The 21,144-nt window shown below is 39.6% G+C and overlaps 1 protein-coding gene across 6 annotated transcripts in view; it reads right to left on the reverse strand.

The window, feature by feature from the left end:
• Positions 1-21,144, reverse strand: part of LOC131625833 (uncharacterized) — a 78,939-nt gene that overhangs the window by 24,748 nt on the left and 33,047 nt on the right. For 4 of the 6 annotated variants that reach the window (XM_058896661.1, XM_058896660.1, XM_058896658.1 and 1 more), the window contains one exon: positions 16,022-21,060. In XM_058896661.1, the coding sequence (XP_058752644.1) occupies positions 17,595-21,060 (3,466 nt within the window). In that variant the 3' untranslated portion in view covers positions 16,022-17,594. Of the gene's footprint in view, positions 1-4,496; positions 4,715-16,021; positions 21,061-21,144 lie in introns of those variants that run through there. The other 2 variants (XM_058896663.1, XM_058896662.1) reach the window with 1 other exon arrangement.

Below are 21,144 nucleotides of genomic sequence, written 5' to 3' on the forward strand. Positions count from 1 at the left end.
AGGTATCCTCGTATTCGAGGGACTGGCTATTCTGCAAAAAATACAAGGCAACAAGACAACAGGCAACAAGGCAACAGGCAACAAGGCAACAGGCAACAAGGCAACAGAGAGGTTACCCAAAAGCGTGCGTGTGTGCACCAATCATGTGATTATATTCGAATATATTATCTTGTAAATTTAGTGATTCTATGTTCAATTCAAAGGTTGCACTCCCTAGGATTACTAACCACGCATTTAAATAATATAATCAAAACAGATATGGGGGAGGGAAATTGTAACCAGCGGATCCCTTAATAGGGTTTGACATAAGTAATAATAATTAAAGCATAAAATATTGAGGTTAAGTTTTAGGGTTACCAAACTCGTAGCTTTGGCGATCAACGAACCCTGAAAAGGCAGACAAACAAAAATAGAGTGAATGTATGGCTAATTCATTGACAATTAGAGTTAACCCTAACTTAAGAAAAATGGCAAAAAGAAATAAAATACGAATAAGGACTTAGCTTCGCATTTGATCTGATAGGGTTAATAGCTAGAGGACGCTTTAAGGTTAACCCTGAAAAGAGGCAAGGCGGAGGCAGAAAAATTGAGTGTAGGCAATGTTTATTTAAAAAAGACAAACCCTAAAAACAGGAAATAAAATAGATTTTCAATTTTTAGCGTCGAATACTTAGCTTCGGTTTTTTGAAGGCGCATGATTGGGAGGAATCATGTTGCTAACCCTGAAAAGAGCAAAGGCAAAAAAAAAAAGATGAAGGCAAGGCAAACCCTGATTATTTAAAAGGAAACCAAAATAGATTTTAAATTAAATAGGGTACTTAGCTTTGAATCTTGATCGGGCGCGTTGTCGGGAGGTATCTGAAAATAATCCTGAAAAAAAGAAAAGATTTTTCAGTGTAGGGAGTGATCTTCGTAAACCCTGATTAGGGTACAAATTGACTAAGTTTAATATAATAAATAAAAATCGAAATAAATAATTAAATCGGTGAGAATATATTTCCGATTAAATATGAATAAATATTATAGAAACAAATATACAAATATTAATTTGAAATAGAAATTATTATTATTATAGTAAAATAAAATAAAAAGAAAGAAGTTTATTTAATTAAATTAAAAGGAAATTAAAAAACTTAGCTTGGATCAGGTGAGGGATGCTGCTGTAGTGTATGGTAGACTGGCGCGTCCAGATGCGTTGGATTGGACGGTACCATGATCCAATGGCTGGGACCGAGAGGTGCATGAGGGACTCTGGTAAATAGCGTGCATGGGATCTGTGATTGAAAGTGAACAAAGATAGAAAATATGAAAGAAAATAAACGCACGCAACAGGACTCGAACCCCGGTCTTGTTGTTCGCCCCTCAACCATCTGAGCTACGATCGCTCGTTGTTTTTTATTTCTCTGCGTTACATAATATATGAAAAGACAACGTTAAAATTTTAAAACAGAAAAGCTCGCGCCCTGGACCCTTCATCTTCAACCTTGGTCTTTTCTGGAAAACAGACTTTTGCCCACGGTTTTAACGCGTTGCTGTAGACCCTGCAAGATCAAAACTTAACAAAAACCGAGCATAAATTCAAACCAGGACCATAGATCGACTGGAAATTGTCCAACGAATCCAACGATACTATTTATTTTAGCCAATTTTGCTTAGAGCAAGAAATCCCAATTGAAGGTTCATGAACCCTATCCATGGTGGATTCATCGAACCGTGACAGAAATCGAATTAAAGGTCCAGAAAGCTTTAAAGCATGACTATAAACATGAATCTATGATCAAAATATGTTTATACAATGTAAATCGATGCAATCGGATTTCTTAAAAGTAGAACAAACCGAGATGAATCGTTGATGATTCTGGGTGTCTCGATCGTTTGTGAGGGTTGAATTCGACTCAGAGAGAACCAAGGAAACTTGCTTAATCCTTCAAAGGGCTGGAAACACTCTCCCAAATTCCTATGCGGCCTCCTTTGTTTTCACGCTTTTTTTCTTGAGGATAGGGTCTCGATTCCAGCCAAAAAAAAGGTTTCTTATCCTTGTCATTCTTGTGCATATATAATATAACAAATTAGGTTAACAATTTTGATGACAAATCTTGCTTTGAATGCAAAAATATTTTGTTTGGAATCCATATAAAATCTTGCTATTTTTGTCTTGATCCGATTTTCACCTTATTCTTCACAATTCTTTGCTTGCCTAGACCAAATATTAATTTAATCCCTTTTATCTCATATCTTAATAATTTATTTTATATTTAAATAAATAAATTTAAAATAAATATCACAAGAATAGAATGATGGGTTTAAGAGATTTCTTTAAGATCATGGGTCAATTTAATATTCAAATGGTAGGCCCATTAGTGAATAATCTCTAAATTCTTTGAATTGTTACTTGTGTATTTTTCAAATTTGAGCCGACTTATTCTTTTGTGGATTTCTGATATTTTCTTGATGGATCATGATCAACCTTTGATCAAATGATGCATCTGACAGTGAAATATTGATGTTGACCCACAAATCAGAAGTTCTGACTGTATTTTAACCACAGTTGACTTTTAGGTCGACCAGTCGATTATTGACTTTCCGAGCGATTGAGTGACCAATCTTCGAATTGAAACCTTGATCCGATTTTGAACAATAAAAATAGTATGGGCAAATTTTGGGGTATGACAACAACTCTCATCATCTTGTCTTCGATCGAAACTTTGTAATTCTTTTCGACCAACTGCCTAATGCTGAGTAAGTTTCTCTTCATACCTGGTATGTACAACACATTGGAAATTACTGACCTCTTTCCATCTTTCCTCGTAATCATTACATCACCAATACCTTCAGCTGCTAGAGTATTGTCATTTGCAAATTTTACCATGTTCTTTATTGAGGGTTTTATGTTGACAAACCAATCTTTTCTTCCAGACATATGTGATGAGCATCTTGAATCCAAGTACCATTGGTCCTTGAATTTATCTTCATCTTTTGTTGTGACCATCAGCAACATCTCTTCTTCTTCTTGTTTTGCAAGCTTTGCATCACTTTTTTTACTTTTATTCTTTTCTGGACAAGCTGTCGAATAGTGACCATACTTCTGACAGTTGAAACATTGATTGTGACTCTTGTCAGGCTTTCGACCACCACCTCTTCCTCTACCTGCAGCGCCACCTCTTTGGTTGCCTTGGTAAGAGGGCTTTCTCTGATTCTACCAATTTCCTTCTTGCTGATTTCGACCAGTCGGATTGTTGTATCCACCTCTTCCTTTATTTCATGTCCAGCTTCCTTTGCCTTTCTTTTCGTTTGCTGACTGAGCCTGCAGAGCCACATCGCTCTTCAACTTGCCTGCAGCTCTTTCAGCCATTCTTTATTCATGAGATTCAAGCGTCCCTTGAAGCTCTTCTTTGGTCAACTTCGACAGGTCCTTCGACTCTTCTATGGCTACCACGATGTGGTCGAATTTAGGGGCCAAGGACCTTAAAATCTTCTAAACAACAACTTTTGTTGTTAACACTTCTCCACATACCTTGATTTGTTTCACTAGTTTCGTAACTCTAGTGAAGAAATCAGTTATGCTTTCGCTATCTTCCATCTAAAGCAATTCATATGTTCTCTTGTGAGTTTGTAACCTCACATCTTTCACCTTTTCTGCACCTCCAAAAGATTTTTCAAGAATCTCCCAAGCTTCTTTTAAAGATTCTATATCACTAACCTTTTCAAAATTATCTGGACTCAGACATTGATGGATTATAAAGAGAGCTTTATAATCTTTCTTCTTCAATTCTTTATAAGCACTCTTTTCTTCCTCCTTCACACCTTCTGCAAGCGGTTCTATCCCTTCTTTTACAAAATCCCAAAGATCTTGACAACATAATACAACATTCATCTGCTTGCACCAATTCTCATAGTTATCTCCTTTCAGAATTGGTAGTGTTGCTGGAAAATGCCCATTCGGATGATTCATTGCCATCGCCATTCTTCTTGCCTTGAATCGATTAACCGAAGCTCTGATACCAGATGTTGGAATTAGACTCTCAAGCCTTTGAGTAATTCCTTATCGTTAAAGATGACAATGAAGAAAATTAAGAACAAAAGTAGGATTAGGGTTTGCGGAAATTAAAAAGAAGAAGAAAGTATTTTCTGCAGAGTTTCTCTCTGCCCACAAACTGTGGAAATTCTGTTATTCACTTGCAACTGCAACTTCTATGAATACAAATTATTGACTTGATTACAAATAATGAGGGTTACTCCCTATTTATAGATTTAGGTTAGCTTTCTTCCTAAGGCAAAACCCAAAACTATAAAAATCCAAAATACCTATTTAAAACTAAATCAAATCTAATCTATTTTAAATCTAAATCAAATATATTTAGATCTAAAACAAATTTATGTGTAACAAACTGTTACACACTTCGACACACCTTGTGTTCAAGCAGCAACCTGTTTTGACACAAGGAATTACAAATTAACAGATAGAGGCAGTAAACAATGCTTAATTAACAACTTACCTTAGAACATCTTGTTTGAATTTGTTAACCTCCCGAATGATTTTCCAAAAGTAAGGATTAAACACATTTGTCTTATGTGAAAACAAGCTGGACAAACCATTTAGTGTACCCCATTCATAGCCCTGCCCATTGTATAGGCTGAATGAATTTGACAAGTATGACAATTTTGTATCAACTCCAAGACTCTCAAAGAACTCCATTACATTGGGATAGTTGACCTGCTCAGCAATAATCAGTTCATATTATGGCACATTACTTGTTTCTACCGCACGCAAGATTGAAATCAAAATACACTAACATTCACTTTTTCAATCGATGAGAGACAGATATGAAAGAGGCATGAAACCTAAATATACTAACATTCACTTTTTCAATCGATGAGAGAGATATATGAAAGAGGCATGAGTTTGATCTTGTACAAAGATGAAAAGGATGGTTACTTGCACTATATATCTAAAAATGCATGCTCAATGTCGTCTTAATCTTTATTAAACTAGGTAGGTTAATCACAGTTCAATCACAATATATAAAATAATTAGATGTATTTATTTAATTATATTTAAGTGATACAAAAATTTTATAAAGTTTTACTTATGTATAACTTAACCGTGACAAATTTTGAATCATATGCGGTAGTTCATTTTTCACACCCTCAAAGATGGTAGGAATGACAATGAGCATGATTTAGGTTGGATATTAGAGTATTCATCCTCATACTCGTAGATGGATAAAATCTCCGTACCAGAATCCATACTTGCTTGGGCACCAACTTTAGCACCCTTACTCGTGCCTTGTGGTTATGTAAGTCCACGTACCCGTATCTGTTACCCGCATTTCTAATAAAAATAAATAGATCAATTATAAAATACCATATTATTTTAAGTTTTTAAGAATATTAAAAAGTTTTCATAAAATAATTTGTTTAATTATGAAATAAACAAACACATATAATAAATACGTGATGGTTTAACATTGAAGTATTTTTTAGATTTAATTGACATATTTTTTTTATAAAATAAGATATATATATATATATATATATATATATATATATATATATATATATTGTGTGTGTGTGTGAGTGGGGATATGGGGCGGATTGGGTACTAAGGTGTCCATACCTGCTTATTTTAATGTGTGTTTACCTAAGCTCATGCCTGTGTCCATTTTTGCGGGTTTTAATCCTAGCCACTGTGGGTATTTTTTGGGATGCCCATTGGGGATGGATCAAATTGCCATCCCTAAAAGACTGTCGTGTACGTACTTAGTATATTCTGTTTGTCGAGTAGGAATTCTATATGTAGTGATATATTTGTAAAGGCCCCAAAATGGGGTGGCATGTGTCCCTCAACGGGCACCCGCCCCATGACGCATCTCCCAGAGTATAAACATCATGTGGCATGAGGGCTCGCCCTAGGGTAAAATGTGGATGATAACATTTATCCAACCCATAACTGCATGTGCGAAGTCATGCACGTGACACTTTAGGAAATAAGTAGTAAACAACTCCCCCTATCAAGATGGAGGGGTTATCATTTCTTAGGAGTTCCCTAAACCTTAGACTCATAGGCCTCTATAAAAACCTGAACTTCATGGTTGAGGTATAACTCAGATACACACGAAATATCACCCAAGATACAAAGTTTCTCACTTCAGGTGAGCTTGCACTCTCCATAGCCTAAAACACCAACGAACAAGGATTTTCACCACTGTGAGTAAGACCTAACCCATAGAAGACTGCCGTCACCACTGTGATACTCACTAAAACTCCCACTCATACACCTAATTGTTTCTAATCATGGTTTTTAGGAGAGAACAATCCTTCACGTCGAAGGGCATCACATGTAGCAGTGATTCTAATGTCGTGTTGGAAATGTGTGTCGCCATGGATGAACTGCAGTGCCAAAGAGAAGGTTACCCCCATATAGAAGGTTACCCCCATAGAGAATATGGAAGTTTGGACCCTTAGCCATTTTCAGATGAAATATGGGAAGTGCATGTCCCTGAAGGGTTCAAGCTCTCCTCCTTGGCAAAGTTCGATGAGCGTAGTGATCCTTATAAGTGCGTCACCTCAATAAACACACATATGGCCATCATCGGAGTGCCCGACTCATTGAAGTTCAAGTTGTTATCTGGAACTTTTAAAGGTGTGGCCTTGTGTACCATCACAAGGCCACATCTTTAAAAGTTCCAAACAATAACTTACAAGCCGACACATTTAATGAAGAAGTTTGTACACGAGTTCAGAGCCAGCCAACACATGAATATGTCCCCCAGAAACATGTTCAACTTTCGATAGGGTCCCTCAGAGTCATTGAATGAATTCCTCGCCCATTTCACTGAAGCTACCATAAGAGGTACCCATCCAAACCAATAAATGTTTGTAGGCGCAATCCTGAATGGTTTCAAAGCAGAAAACTTCAACGAGTCTCTCGCTCAAAGGCTATCATCTTCGCTAGTAAAGATGGTCACAAAGGCGGAATGTTACATAAACGGATAAGGGAGCAATGTCGAGAAAAAGGCCCGAAACACTCGTGTAAAAGTAAGTATATCTCGCCCATCAAGGATAAAGTTGCGTTCAAACGAGTAGGAAAGGCGGTGGATAGCTTCATGCCCCTAAACACTCACTATGAACAAATATGGTGGGAGATTCTCCACTTGCATGATATCCATGCGCCTTCAGCCCCAAAGGCAGACATTATGGGACCTGAGCTAGGAAGATGGTGTAAGTTCCATAAATTTAAAGGAAAACATGCAAGAGACTGCTACCATCACGAGAAGGAGATTGAGCGGCTCATCTAGGAAGGACACCTCAAAAAGTATGTCAAAGGTAATCTATCCCAAGGGTCGGGTGGGTCCAACTCCCGTGGGCGGGACGACTCGGAAAGCCCATGATCCAGAAAGGGAAAGGATCCATCAAAGGAAAAAGGCAAAAATATTGTATGACATACACTCAATACAATTGTAAGAGGATTTGATGAGGGTGTGGAGACTAGATCCACCCGCTAAAGGTATGACTGCCAGGTATTGATTATAAAGGATCTCCCCGAGGAGCCGAAGGAAGGCAAGACGAAGAGGCCAGAGACCAAGATCTCATTTTTAAAAAAGGATGCAAGAAGCATCCACCCCCACAATAAAGACCACATAAATTGCAAACACAAAGGAAAGAGTGAAAATGGGTATTGTTCTAGTTAGAGTCGCGGAAGGGGGTTTCAGTGTGGACATCGGAGGGTTGGCAGGATCGAGGACATGCTTAAGGCATCCGCGATGGAGGGTGGATGTACACAGTGGATATGGGCTAAGCAGAAGTGTGCAGGGGAGAAAGTCGGAACGACGCTGTTGGTCTTCGTGATGTTTGAGCGGTCTCCCAGCAAACTATAGCGGCAGACAGGAGCAACGATTGGGGTTGTGATTTCCGATTTGTTCTTCTTCCTTGTTCTATTTTGAAATGTTTTGTTTTTTTTATTGTTGTCGTTTTGTATTTGGACCTTGTTCTTGGTTCTATGTTGTATGTTGAAAGTGAGTTCAATAGATAATGATGAAGGTTTTGTTAAACTTTTTTATGAAGTTGTTTTGTTTCTAACCTAAGGATAAAATTGTTCAAGTAAAACGGACTAAACATAGGTGGAATTTAAAAATAATAGAAAAATTTGATAAACATATAGAAAAATCTTATAAAAACATTGACACATCAGTATTTTTGGTGACTTAGCCTATCAAAGGTTTTAAAAGAGATTTTTTTCTAAGTGTTGATGGAATCCATGTGACTTTTTTTTACGGGAGATTTTTTTAAAAAAGCTCCAAGCTGGTGATCACGTATTCTTGGGGTTACGCCGGTTACCGGAGTGGGGAGAGCCTTGAATTCGAAGAAGCTCACTCCTCGTTTTATCGGACCGTATCAGATTTCAGAGAAGGTTGGTAATGTGGCGTATAGGGTGGCTTTACCACCTAATCTTTCGAATTTGCATGATGTGTTTCACGTGTCGCAACTTCGGAAGTATATTCCTGATCCTTCGCATGTAATTCATATGGATGATGTACAAGTGCGGGATAATCTCACGGTGGAGACTATGCCGATAAGAATTGAGGATCGCGAAACGAAGGCGCTTAGAGGAAAAGAGATTGCTTTGGTGAAGGTGATTTGGTCGGGAACTACCGGTGAAAGTATGACGTGGGAATTGGAGAGCAAGATGTGTGAGTCGTATCCCGAGTTATTCCATTGAGGTAATTTTCGAGGACGAAAATATTCTAAGTGGGGGAGAGTTGTAACGACCGTTTTTCTTTAATTATTTATTTATGTGATTTATGTGAATTAATTGTGAACTCTGTGTTAATTATATACTTAATTGATTTTATGTTGTTTTATTTGAGAATTATTAGTATATTATATAAGATAGTAAGTATTGTTGATTATTGGGCCTAAGTTGGTATTAGTAAGTGATGGGTGTTAGTTAGAGCCCATTAGTAATTTAAGATAGTAAGGGTTTAACTAAAACAAGGGTTTTAGAGGAAATAGAAATTAGAAGTTCATTTTGGGGTTTTTGGTGAAAGAAGAGAAGAGAGGGGAGAAAGAGGAGAATCTCAAGGTTGAAGATAGAGTTGGCTTCAATCCAAAACCTAAGGTAAGGGTGGGATTCTTTCATGCTAAAGGGATGTATGATGATGTTTTGGGTGGGGTTTTGATTATATGTTGTTATCCACGATTATGTAGAAATTGAATAGAGATTGTTAGAATTTATATTAGACTTCTATGAAATTGTGAATCTAAGCATGATTGAAGATGTTATGATGTTAGAAGACCCATAATAGGTGTTATAATTGTGTCTATAACATGTATTCTATTGATATTCGTGATGCTTGGTGTTTTCCAACTTGATTGGGTTGAGTTTAGGGGTTTTTGGATGGGTTTCGTATGTTGTTTTCTGTGTTTGGGGTTTTCTGAAAATCGCCAGTTCGCGCCGCGATCCACTGTTGGCGCCGCGAACCTCTTGGCAGAAACTTGAGAAAATTGGATTTGCTCAGTTCGCGCCGCGAAACCTCGTTGGCGCCGCGAACTGCTTGGCAGAAACTTAGGGATTATTTGATTCATTCAGTTCGCGCCGCGAACCCTGTTTTGCAGAACTTTTCCTAAACTTTGAAATGATGTAACTTTTGAACCGTAACTCCTTTTTAAGTGCCGTTTGAACCTATGCGAAGCTATAATTGAGACCTTTCTAATGAATATGATTTAGGAATGCTTATAAACCTTTTTGAATCCTTCTTTAAATGTATTTGTTTGATGCTATGATTTGTGTGGTGAAGTGGTGTTGTTGTATGATGATGCAACGTAGCGACGTGATTGGGAAGTGGTGAATGTCATACCCCAAAATTTACCTCCCACACTTTTCTCATAACAAAAGCAAGGCTCAAATCTCAAAGCATAGCTCATTCACATAATCCAGATAATTCACAGTCAACTGATCCAAATTGAAAGGTCAATCATAATCAAGGCATGATCCAAACTTTAACCATTGGGCAAATATCAAGTATGGGGTGCATAACCATCATTTGATCAAGAATTGATCATGATTCCATTAATAGAAACTCAGAGATGAACAAAGATGGAAAGGTTCAAATTAGGGTTTCTTAGGAGAAAGTCAACCCAACTTTGACTGGGCATAACTTTCACATGGAACTTCAGAAATTCCCCACTCAAAGCCTATTGTGAAGGAAATTGAATCCTCTACAACTTTGTGTCTCACAAGCCAAGGCTAAAAATGCTTCATTTAAGAGATACAAGGCAAAAGATTACAGGTCATTTTCAGGCATCCTTCAGAAACAGTTTTTTTCCAAAGAGGATATGGCCAAGATAAAAGTTCCAAATGAAAAATATATTCCAAAGTGGCTTGTAGAGGACCTCTTGGGGTTTCCAAAAAGTCTTAGAAATCCCTCATAGCTTAAATATGGAGTGAGATATGATCAATCAAAGTTGGGAGATTTTGAGGGACCAAATGTGAAAAAGGAGGTGTCGCACGCTCGCGAAAAATGAACAGAGTCGCCACCAATATATTTATCCCATCGCGGGAAAGGAATATCAGAAAACCTAACAAAAGAAGGAACAAGGTCTTGCGACCAGAGAATCAAGGCACGGGAGTCGGTTACGCAAGGGGAAGGTATTAGCACCCCTCACGCCCATCGTACTCGATGGTATCCACCTATGTTTGTTTCTATCTAAAGGGTGTGTACTATGTCTATGTCTAAATGCGAAATGAATGCAAAATGTAGGGAAAATAAAGAATTGTACTCGCACGGGCCCTACCCCGCTGCCTACGTATCCTTTTCAGGAATCAGAGTTACCGTAGCTCGGCTAAAGATTTTCTATTTGTTTTTGTATTTTTTAGTTGGGCGGCGTTAACGCTCACGCTCTTGCACAAGGGGACAGCCTAGGATGCAATGGAGCGGAGATAACTTGCCCTTAGAAAGGAGAAAAAGAGATTGGTTTGTATCTTTTAAGGGTAATTCCATGATGACGAGAGCCCACTACAAGGTCTCGCATCACTTCCTCACTTTTGTTTTAAGTCTGAACATTTATTAGGTTCTTTGAAGTGTTTTTGGTTGGTGTTTTTTATGGGGATTTTAATTTGTGACTTAGATCATACCAAAAAGAGTTTTTTGTTTTGTTTTTGAATATTTAGAGAACGCACATCGAGGCCTACGCCACAATCGTTTCTCTAAATAACGGTTAAGAAATACATCGAGGCTTCACACCTCAATCATTTCTTCTCCGCTAAGTAAAAGAGATACAAAAAGAGTTTTTTATGAATATTTAGAGAATGCACATCGAGGCCTACGCCACAATCGTTTCTCTAAATAACGGTTAAGAAATACACCGAGGCTTCACACCTCAATCATTTCTTCTCCGTTTAAGTAGGAAAGAACATTCATCGAGGCCTACACCTCAATCATTTCTTTCCTACCATGAAATAAAGCAACGGTATGATCTTCATCGGTTTTTATTAAGTATTTTAGAGGTGGAAAAGAAAAGGAATGAAAGAGGGGCACTAACCTATTCTCTAATCTAATGTTATGCACTAAACCTATTTAAAATCTACACTAGAATCTAAGGGAATTAAAGAAAGAAATATTCAAAATGACCAAAGTCAACTTTAGCATCCAAGGGCATTCTAGGCATTTCTCAAAGTATATAAAAATATCCACAAAAATAATAGAAATAAAACTCTAAACTATTAACGGAAATATTCACAAACAATACTATTTTTATTCATTTTTTAAGACTATTTTTTGAATTAAAACTAAACAAGAACTTATGTGTTTAACATGAGAACCAATTAACTATTAAAACTCTAAAAAAACTAAGTACTCATAAAATTCTAATTGAGTAGAAAAAAATTTTTGTCATTTTTATTTAAAGAGTTATTATGCAAAAGGAATTAAAGGAGAGATCAAGTTTATTACTGTTACTACAAAAGGGGGTACAGCAGTAATTGTCATTTGAACTACAGATTAACTAAAAACAAAACAGGGCCTGATTCCTGGGGGTGGAAGAAGCAACTGCGCTAGGACCCAATCCATAATGCGCAAGGGTATGTCAGCAGAATAGGGTGTGTAGTCCAACAAATAGCGTGGCCCAACGTACGAAGCCCATCATCCATTACTCCATTCAATTGTTTTATTGCATTTTATTATTCAGCTTTTATCAGCATGTGCACATTATTTTTATCATGTGGTCCTTTATGAATTCTATCAATTGGTCAGCATGCATCTTAAGTTGCTAAAAGACAAAAGGGATTTCCAGCCAATCAGAATTACACACATCGTTTCCCAATGATTATAGTAAGACAAAAAAGCAAATAATATGGGAAGGGAGCCAGCGCATGGACGCCACGCGTCTGCCATAAGCGAAAACAAGAAAATCAGCTGGCGGCCGGAGATGACCTCCGGTCATCTTCTCCGGCGAAAGCCCTACCGGAATCAGGCCAACATTTCCAGAAATTTAAAGGACCAGCATCATTCGACTCAGAATTCATCGCTGAGTTTGGATCTGTACTTAGTTTCACCTCATTCTCCTTCTAGTATGCTAATCGAAACGAAACATAAAACCCTAACTTTTAACAAATTCACCAAAACAGAATCTGAGCATATCAAAGAGATTAGCAACATTCATAGAACTCCCATATAAGGTTTACACGTTCCAACGGCATTCCTTTCAAGCAAGTTGAATTCAAACATCAAGAACGCAAAAGGCACGAAGACGCAATGCAAACATGGATACATGTGATGCTGAGAAGTTCACGAGGTTTACCTGTTGAGTCTTGAACTGAGAACTAGAGATATACTCTACGAGGCGAACTCCTTGATGCTGATGACAGCGCTGCGATGCTACAACCTCAACGTGCGTGGTGATGCAGATCAAGGCGTGACGAAGATCGATGACGGAAGAGAGTTGAGGTAGTGGTTGATTGATGGAATCAGAGATGACGATGAGGAATGATGAAGTTTGACGGAGGTGGTTTAGAGGTTGTTATGGAGGTGGATGGAATTGGTTACGGTGGCTCGTGAGTTAGTTATGTGTGATGGTTGTGGTGGCCGGAGTTGGTTAGGGGAGGGAGTTAGGGTGGCCGGAGTTGGTTAGGGGGAGAAAATGAGAATAGAGAGGGGATGAGTGAAAATGAAAGAATGAAGAGAAGTGTGGAGTGAGAGTGTGAAGAGAGGAATGGAGTAAATTTTTTGTGGATCGTGTGTGTAAAAAATCCCCTGAGTGAGTGAGCTTCAAGCTGCTTATATAAGATAAGTGTGAAAGGAATGAAAGGTTTTTTTTTGAGTGTGGAGCTTGGGCTATGCAATTACAGAAACTTTATTTTCTTTCTCGATGTGGGGCTGGCTCGGCAATGCTTAGTGAACAAGGTTTTTGCAATTATGGTATGGTTCACTTTACTTTTGCTTTAGCAGCAAAATGCATGGGCTTTCGTGGCAAAGTATCAAATCTTGCTTATGTGTGTGTTGTCAACTTTCCATTCATGTATCTTTCTCCATAGGCCATGGTATGATTAAAACTTGTGCTCACCGTGAAGATAACACATAAAGGAGAAAATTTGATGTTGAAGATATTGTGAAACAACACATGGAATCGTGTGGAACTTGCTTATAAACATGCTGACATGCAATTGTATCAATCCTTACACGCGCGACTTAAGCTTGGTTTCAAATTCATGGCAGAGGTGTGGTACAGTCAGGGCACGACTTTAGAGTCCTCTATCTTGGTCCACGCACGTCCAAAATTAATGATCCTGGGCTTATTGGATAGAGGGCATGGCAAAGAGTGGTTTGAGATCAAGCTTGTTCAAAATAGAGATTTGTGGAGGAAGAAAAATGGACTTGAAGTTGGCCCACCATGTGTTTGTGAGAATGACGTGCGTGACCTGGATTTCTGCCTTGGCTAGATGCTTGACTTGATCAGTGAGAGGGTGAGACTTTGAAGGCTTGTATCTCACTCAATATTTGTCCAATTGTACCCATTCTTGTCTCAATGGATAGATGACATGGCAAAGAAGAGAGTGATACCCAGTTTGCGTTCATGTCACTTCTGTACAGCTCTAAAAATGACTGGAGATTTGGCATGCCATGTGTTTGTGAAAATGCCAGGTCATGACCTGACTGGTGACCTGGAATGTGACTTGATTCAAATGAGTTTCCAGCAACTTCGCACCACTTTAACTCTTCATACAAGCTTCAAATGCAAAAGTGTCCAACTACAAAGTTGTTCTCCTCCATGAGAAGAACAACTTTGATGTTGGAAATTTCTCCGAAAAATGCCGTTTGCCACGCGTAATCTGGTGCTGAAGTGGACTGCTCAACAAGATTTAAGACATCAAAAATTTTTCTAAGTGTTGGAATGTCTTTTTTTCTATTTTTCCCAACTTTTTGCCGAACTCCCGATTTTATCCGTTCTTCGACTTTTCTTGATTAATTTTCCACCAAAAGTCAATATTCGAATAATTTTACCGATTTTGACCCAAAAGTCAACTGTTCCGATTTTTCCGACTACTGATGAAATTCCCGATTAAATCTCTTCCACTCATATCCAGTCAAGCGAACACATCCACATAGCCAGTATGAGAACTTTTCCACACATCGAAGCCACTTCTGATTACATGTTGACCAGAAAGTCAACTGGTTGACTTTGGTCAAAGAAACCCTGATTTAAAGAACCAGATGATTTGCAAGTTTGCGCCCTCTAATCAATGCCCTGTTTTGAAGCAGAGAGACGCTCCAATCCAGATGGGCTTCAATGAACATAGAGCCACATGATTATACCTCAGTTTTCTCATCCCCTGATCATACTTCTTTGCAACGGAGCTTTTTCCTGATAACCCTTTGAATAGCACCAATGATATGAATGCATGGGTATGGATTATGACCTAAGTGGGGTATGTACATGAATGCAAAGCCTAAGCCAGTTAGCAGTTAAAGGGTAGGACAAATTTGGGGTATGACAGCTGCCCCTATTTAATCGTCTTATACTCGAAGGTGAGATTGGCGCTAGCCTTTCGAACATTCGAGGTAGAAGAAGATTAAATACCGAAGACCTGAAATTTGTCCTGAGGAGACGGAGTGGTTTTTATTCCTTTGTTTTGATATCTGCTGGGGAAAGAGAATTTTTCTTGTGGAGATATTTACAGTGAGTAATTGGAAGAAAGGGTGATAGCTTGTAACGTGGTAACGGTGCCGACACGGGGTTTTCAAAGAGAATGGTTGTATGAAACAATGATCGAAAGAAGAAGACCTCGTGCGGTTTACGACTCAACATCATGACTGAAAGGAATAAGATCTCGTGGCGATCTTATGACTCAACATCGAAGGGTGATCTCGTGGCGATCAACTCTTCAACCGCAGAAAAGGGAAAGAGATCTCGTGGCGATCTTATGGCTCAACATCGAAGGAAAATCTCGTGCGATTTTCCCACACTCTGGAAAGAATAAGATCTCGTGGCGATCTTATGACTCAACATCGAAAGAAAATCTCGTGCGATTTTCCACACTTTGGATAGGAATAAGATCTCGTAGCGATCTCATGACTCAACATCGAAAGAAAATCTCGTGCGATTTTCCACACTTTGGATAGGAATAAGATCTCGTAGCGATCTTATGACTCAACATCGAAAGAAAATCTCGTGCGATTTTCCACACTTTGGATAGGAATAAGATCTCGTAGCGATCTTATGACTCAACATCGAAAGAAAATCTCGTGCGATTTTCCACACTTTGGATAGGAATAAGATCTCGTAGCGATCTTATGACTCAACATCGAAAGAAAATCTCGTGCGATTTTCCACACTTTGGATAGGAATAAGATCTCGTAGCGATCTTATGACTCAACATCGAAAGAAAATCTCGTGCGATTTTCCACACTTTGGATAGGAATAAGATCTCGTAGCGATCTTATGACTCAACATCGAAAGAAAATCTCGTGCGATTTTCCACACTTTGGATAGGAATAAGATCTCGTAGCGATCTTATGACTCAACATCGAAAGAAAATCTCGTGCGATTTTCCACACTTTGGATAGGAATAAGATCTCGTAGCGATCTTATGACTCAACATCGAAAGAAAATCTCGTGCGATTTTCCACACTTTGGATAGGAATAAGATCTCGTAGCGATCTTATGACTCAACATCGAAAGAAAATCTCGTGCGATTTTCCACACTTTGGGAAGGAATAAGATCTCGCAACGATCTTATGACTTAACATCGAATCGACATCGAGGGACGGGAGAAGACATTGGGTCAGACACTCATCAGAGATTGAAGATACCTCGCATCGGCACCGTGGTTTGGGAATGTTCGTGATGTGGCAGCAGATACCAATCGAAGTTTGTAAGGACGACCTTTTATGTGGGGATGTATTATTGTCTTGACTGGGTGCAGATCTGTATTATCTGGCTTATGCTTTGTACGCATGTTTGAGTTTTTTATGGCGTAATGCTCCATTTTGATGGATATGCTACGCTTTCGAGGATGCAAATGCTATATGCAATGGATTCTATATGCAAAGAGTGCCAAATAAAGGCCTTCGGTGGAACCGGAGAGTAGGATCATTGGGGTCCGTTGCCTGTGATCTTGAGACGCCATTGTGGGTGGGCGTTGGAAGCTTCATAGTGCCAAAGATTATTGGCAACTGTGTGGAGGATTAAAACATAACTCTGTTGGGGGGGAAGTGGCTTTGCTCGACTTTCCTTACATCCTATACTGCTTGGGGAAACGTGGTTTTTGAGGGACCACTCTTCGTCTGTCATATGGAAGAGGGATATGGACCTTCTCAGGTGCTTCATGCTTACCAGTACTGATGAATTATTCGCTTGAACTTTCACGCGGGATGATGACGCCCTTTGTGGCATGTCGTAAGCCAAGATGACGACTAGAACCTGCAACCTGCACGGAAAACAACGTTTGGACGCAAATGGTGCCCCTTAGAGCACTTTTATGTTTATGTAACATCATGTTTCGTTTTGATTTTGTGATTATTGCCCCCATGTTCTCAATGCAATGTTTAATAACGAATTAAATCACACCTCGCATGCGTAAAATGAAAAGAAAGAAAGAAAGCTTTTGCATCAAAAGATCATTTTATTGATGGAATGCCTGTGAACAGGCTTCTGTACAAGGGAGCAACTCCTAAATGAGGTAGTTGCGAAAAAGAAAATAAAATGCAAAGAGTAAAATGGCAAAGAGAAATGTTCGGATTTCCATTAAAACTGATATTGCTACAGTTCCCATATCCTCGATCCTCTCAATGCTTTGCTTCAGAAGGGCAGTGGTTGGATTGATCCGTCCGTTCTGCCAAGAGCGTATAGTGATCTTTGTGAAGGATATTCAGACTGCAGCCTCTCGCTTTTGATCCCTAACTTTTGCCTGGATCGCCCTTTCGGGTTTTCAATCCAGCGGGATGCCCCTTTTTTGCCTAAGTCGCCCTTTCGGGTTTTCAACTTAGCGGGTTATTCTCTTTTTTCTTTTTTTGTTTAATCCCTAATTTTTGCCCAAACCTTTTCGGTTTGCCGGGATGCCCTTATTTTTGCCTAGGTACGTCGACCTAGCGGGTCTTTTACGCGTAGTATTTTTTGACTGAGTCTGAATTGACTGGAAGCGGAACGTCTTCCCCATCCATCTTTGTCAGGATTAAAGCACCGCCTGAAAATGCTTTCTTCACAATGTATGGTCCCTCATAGTTGGGAGTCCATTTGCCCCTTGGATCAGTGTGAATTGGCAAGATCTTCCTTACGACTAGGTCACCTGTGTGGAATTCTCGAGGCCGAATCTTCTCGTCATACGCTTTCTTGATTCTTTTTTGGTATAACTGGCCATGGCAGATAGCAGATAAGCGTTTCTCTTCAATTAGATTGAGATGATCAAGCCTCGTTTGAACCCATTCTGTTTCATCGAGTTTGGCGTCCATCAAGACTCTCAACGAAGGAATTTCCACTTCAACAGGTAGTACGGCCTCCATGCCGTAGACAAGAGAGAAGGGAGTTGCCCCAGTTGAAGTACGGACAGAAGTTCTATAGCCATGCAAAGCAAATGGCAACATCTCATGCCAATCTTTATACGTTCTAACCATCTTCTGGACAATCTTCTTTATATTCTTGTTAGCAGCTTCGACTGCGCCGTTCATTTTTGGCCGATAGGGTGATGAATTGTGGTGTTCAATCTTGAACTCTTCACACAACTCTGCCATCATTTTGTTATTAAGATTGGACCCATTGTCAGTGATAATCTTGTTTGGAACCCCATATCGGCATATGATCTCTTTCTTGATGAAGCGAGTAACGACTTGCTTGGTTACGTTTTTGTAAGAAGCAGCTTCAACCCATTTGGTGAAGTAGTCGATAGCAACAAGAATAAATCTGTGTCCATTTGAAGCTTGTGGCTCTATCCGTCCAATCATGTCTATGCCCCACATAGCAAAGGGCCAAGGCGACGTCAGGACGTTCAGAGGAGTTGGAGGAACATGAATTCTGTCAGCATACACCTGACATTTGTGACATTTCTTCACATATACATAACAATCACTTTCAATTGTCATCCAATAATACCCTGCTCGCAAAATCTTTTTGGCCATAGAATGTCCACTGGAATGAGTTCCAAAAGATCCTTCGTGAATTTCCCGCATGATCAATTCTGCTTCGTGTCTATCCACGCATCTGAGCAAAACTGAATCATAGTTTCTTTTGTACAGGACGTCTCCTGACAAGAAGAATTTGGATGCTAACCTTCGAAGCGTTCGCTTATCACCAATCGTAGCATCTTCGGGATACTCTTGCTTCTCAACATACCTCTTGATGTCGTAATACCATGGCTTTTCATCATACACATCTTCGGTAGTGAGGCAGTGAGCAGGGAACACATGGGCGGGCTCTTTGTAACGGAGGATCCTTATATCTGGCACTTCTTTAGGGGAGCTAACTCTGAACATAGCCGCCAAAGTAGCCAAAGCATCTGCCAATTGATTTTCCTCTCGGGGGATGTGATTGAAAGTGATTTCCTCGAAAGCGGGCAGCAACTCCAAGATATAGTCCTTATAAGGAACTAAATTGGGGTGTCGAGTTTCCCAATCACCCCTCACTTGATGTATAACCAAGGCGGAATCCCCATAAACCTCAAGGATCTTAATCCTCATATCAATGGCCGCTTCGAGACCCATTATGCAAGCTTCGTATTCCGCGACATTGTTTGTGCAATCAAAGCATATTCTAGCTGTGAAAGGAATGTGAGTTTGATGAGGAGAAGTCAAAACTGCCCCAATACCATGGCCCATAGCGTTTGATGCACCATCGAACGTGAGAGTCCATCGCTCTCCTGGCTCGGGTCCTTCATTATCATCTAGTTTCATGATATCCTCATCAGGAAAGTCAAACTTCATTGACTGATATTCTTCCAATGGTTGATGAGCAAGATGATCCGCAAGGACACTTCCTTTGATGGCCTTCTGTGTGACATACTGGATATCATATTCTGATAAAAGCATTTGCCACCGGGCTAGTCTTCCTGTAAGGGCCGGTTTTTCAAAGATGTACTTTATCGGGTCCATTTTGGAGATCAATAGGGTGGTGTGAGTCAACATATACTGCCTCAGTCGGCGAGCAGCCCATACCAAAGCACAGCAAGTTTTCTCGAGCAGTGAGTAGCGGGATTCACAATCGGTAAACTTTTTGCTCAGGTAATAAATGGCGCACTCTTTTCGACCAGACTCGTCATGTTGGCCCAACACACACCCCATAGATCCTTCAAGCACAGTCAAGTACATAAGAAGCGGCCTCCCAGGAACCGGAGGCATGAGAATTGGCGGCTCTTGGAGATACTGTTTAATCTTCTCAAAAGCTTCTTGACAATGATCATCCCAACGGATATCTTGATTCTTGCGCAGCAGTTTGAAGATGGGTTCACAGGTGTCAGTGAGATGAGAAATGAACCTGGCTATGTAGTTCAATCTCCCAAGGAACCCTCGGACCTCTTTTTCATTCTTTGGTGCTGGCATATTCTGTATTGCTCTTACTTTGTCAGGGTCGACCTCAATCCCTCGTTGGCTCACAATGAATCCAAGTAATTTTCCAGATCGCACTCCGAAAGTGCACTTGTTTGGATTAAGCCTCAACTTGAATTTACGCAAACGAGCAAACAGTTTCTCAAGATACATCAAATGTTCCTCCTCAGTTTGGGATTTTGCGATCATATCATCGACGTACACCTCAATCTCCTTATGGATCATATCATGGAAAAGGGTCACCATAGCTCGTTGGTATGTTGCACCAGCATTCTTAAGACCAAAAGGCATCACCTTATAACAATACGTACCCCACGGAGTGGTAAAAGTAGTCTTGGTCATATCTTCAGGAGCCATTTTTATTTGATTATAGCTAGAAAAACCATCCATGAAGGAGAACACCGAATACTGAGCAGTGTTGTCGACTAGCACATCAATATGAGGCAGAGGGAAATCATCCTTCGGACTTGCCCTATTCAAATCTCGGTAATCGACACACATGCGTACCTTTCCGTCCTTCTTAGGAACGGGTACTATGTTTGCAATCCAAGGAGGATATTCACACACAGATAAGAAACCAGCCTTCAACTGTTTTTCAACTTCTTCCTTGATTTTCAAAGCCATATCAGGTCGAGTTCTTCGTGGTTTCTGTTTTACCGGCGGACATTCTGGTTTGAGAGGTAGCCTGTGCATAACTATATCCGTGTCTAAACCAGGCATGTCTTCATATGACCAGGCGAAGATATCAACATACTCTCGAAGCAACTCAATCAACCTTCTTTTTACATCACTTTCCAAAGCGGCACCTATCTTGACTTCTCTCTTTGCTTCTTCTGTACCGAGGTTGACGATTTCTATGGCTTCCTGATGTGGCTGAATAGATTTCTCTTCTTGTCTCAAAAGTCTTGCCAATTCCTCGGGGACTTCACAATCTTCCCCACTATCCTCATCAGCTTGGTCAATTGGATTCTCAAGGATATCAAGACGGGGAACTGTAACATTATCATTTTTGATGGAATTCGAGCCAGATCTGCACGATGGATGATTTATGCCTTAGAATGCAATACATAAAAGAAAAAGAAAAAGCTTTGCCATTTTTAAAAAAGTTTTTTAA

Source organism: Vicia villosa, unplaced genomic scaffold (genome assembly GCF_029867415.1).
Source record: "Vicia villosa cultivar HV-30 ecotype Madison, WI unplaced genomic scaffold, Vvil1.0 ctg.000244F_1_1_3, whole genome shotgun sequence".
Classification (NCBI taxonomy): Eukaryota; Viridiplantae; Streptophyta; class Magnoliopsida; order Fabales; family Fabaceae; genus Vicia; species Vicia villosa.